A 1895-nucleotide genomic window follows, 5' to 3' on the forward strand; every position below is an offset into this window, starting at 1 on the left:
ATATTATTATATATATAATCACATAAGAGATTTAAGAGACCTAGCTTTAACTGGCTTCCTCATTCTCTTCTTGTTCCCAATCTCTTCATCATCGTTGATGTTATCCTCTTCTTCTTCTTCGTCGTCATCATCAATCTCCACATAATCCAATTCCCCAACATTCACTAAAGAATAACCAACAACACTATCTTCCATGCCACTACCTTTATTATTATTATTATTAACACTAACAACATTTGTAACATTTTATGATTATTCTCATTTCCGTTACCATGGCTGTTCTTGCTTTCGTCTTCTCCTCCTCCGCCACCGCCGCCATGTCTGCCGCCTCTTCTCCGCCCCCATAGCGGTCCAAACCCTGAATAGTAGTAAAATTCGTACGGATTACTCGACGCCGGTGGTGGTTTCTTGCTGCCAGCGGCGGCGGGAGGAGGACCACCACGATTCTTATTGGCGCGGCTGCTGCGAGCTCCTCCAGCAGCTGCCGCCGGTGTCTTCTTGCTGTAACCAGCTCCGCCGTTCGCGGCGGCAACTTTTGCTCCCTTTCCACTATCGCGACGATGGACAGCCGTCATTGCCGCCACGGCTGCATCGTCGTCTTGAAGAGCAACCATCTTGGTTTTGTCGTCAATGTCCATCATCGAAGCGACGCTGATAGATTCAGATTCGAGCAGAGAGCAAAGAAGGAGAAGAAGAGAGAAATAAACGAATAAAGCACGCAAATTTTTGGCATAATCGAACAAATGCAGAAACAAAAAAAACCCTAATGTTGATAACACGAACTGAAAGAGAAGAAGAAGAAGCAAACAGAAAAATCGAGAGGAATGATAATTGATACGTTTACCTTTCAACAGGTCCAACGGAATCTGCAGCATTTACAGAAGCGTGGGTGGTGGTGGTGGTGGTGGTGGTGGTGAGGAAGGTGGTGTTGTTATTGTTGTGGCATTCGAACTGGGTAGAGAAAAATAGTGAGAAATGAGGGGTACCCAATAACCTAATTGGGTGTTTGAATTGAAAGGGAACGATTTCACGTGGAAAATTTGTGTGTTTGTGAAGAACCCTAAATGAGGTAAAGCTGAATAATAATAATGAATAACGAATAATGAATAATGAATAATAATAAGAAACCCAAAAGATAAAAACCCTAAAAAATGAAACTTTTTTTTCGGGTTATTATTATGTGGGTAGATCTGAGAATAAGAGAATGAAGGAGGAACCTGGATGGAATCAGAGTCAAAGGGGATCACATCCCATGGAGACTGGTTCAGCTGGCACACGTGGGTATGACGAAATGAGAATGAAGAACAAGAACCTGTTCCTCCTTCTGAGGAAGATGAGCTTAATAACTCTAAAGATGAGAACTTCGCGTTCTTGCGGATCCTCATGTTGAACCAGCACCACCAGCAGAAGCAGTAGCAGAAGAAAATGGTGTGTGAAGAAGAGAAGAGAAAGAAAGAAATAAAGGTTTCAGATTTTTTGGTTTTTTGTTTGGTGTGTGAATAATGAAATGAAAGGAACGAAATCGAATGGGAAGAGAACGAAGGAATGGGAATTTATATTTTCATTTTTGTATTTAGTATTTATATTTTTTATATTTTAGATTTATGCTTATTTATTTATTTAGGTCACTTTTTTGGTGGTGTTGTTTTGTTTTGTGCTGTGTTGTGTTGCTGCTACCTCAAACTTAGAGAGAGATTAGTGAGTAGTGAGTTAAAAGGGACCTCTTTTTTTGGTGTTTGGTTCTTTTTTTTCTCTATTGTTTTTACAGATCTCTCTCTCTTTCTGAATTTCAAGACTAATTAGTAATTAAAAAATAAGGTTCTTCTCTCTATTTTTTTATCCCTTTTTTGTGTTATGATTTTTTGCTTTTTATGAATTTGGATTTGGGGATTGTT

General features: G+C 39.7%; 1 protein-coding gene across 1 annotated transcript; it reads right to left on the bottom strand.

Annotated features, from left to right (window-relative positions):
• Positions 7-1547, bottom strand: LOC107628101. Its single transcript, XM_016330909.2, has 3 exons — positions 1218-1547; positions 845-951; positions 7-651 (listed from the first exon to the last, which is right to left on the bottom strand). Exons 1-3 carry the CDS (start codon positions 1383-1385, stop codon positions 165-167), a joined length of 762 nt encoding a protein of 253 aa, XP_016186395.1. The 5' UTR covers positions 1386-1547; the 3' UTR covers positions 7-164.

The sequence above is a fragment of the Arachis ipaensis genome, chromosome B02, assembly GCF_000816755.2.
Source record: "Arachis ipaensis cultivar K30076 chromosome B02, Araip1.1, whole genome shotgun sequence".
Lineage (NCBI taxonomy): Eukaryota > Viridiplantae > Streptophyta > Magnoliopsida > Fabales > Fabaceae > Arachis > Arachis ipaensis.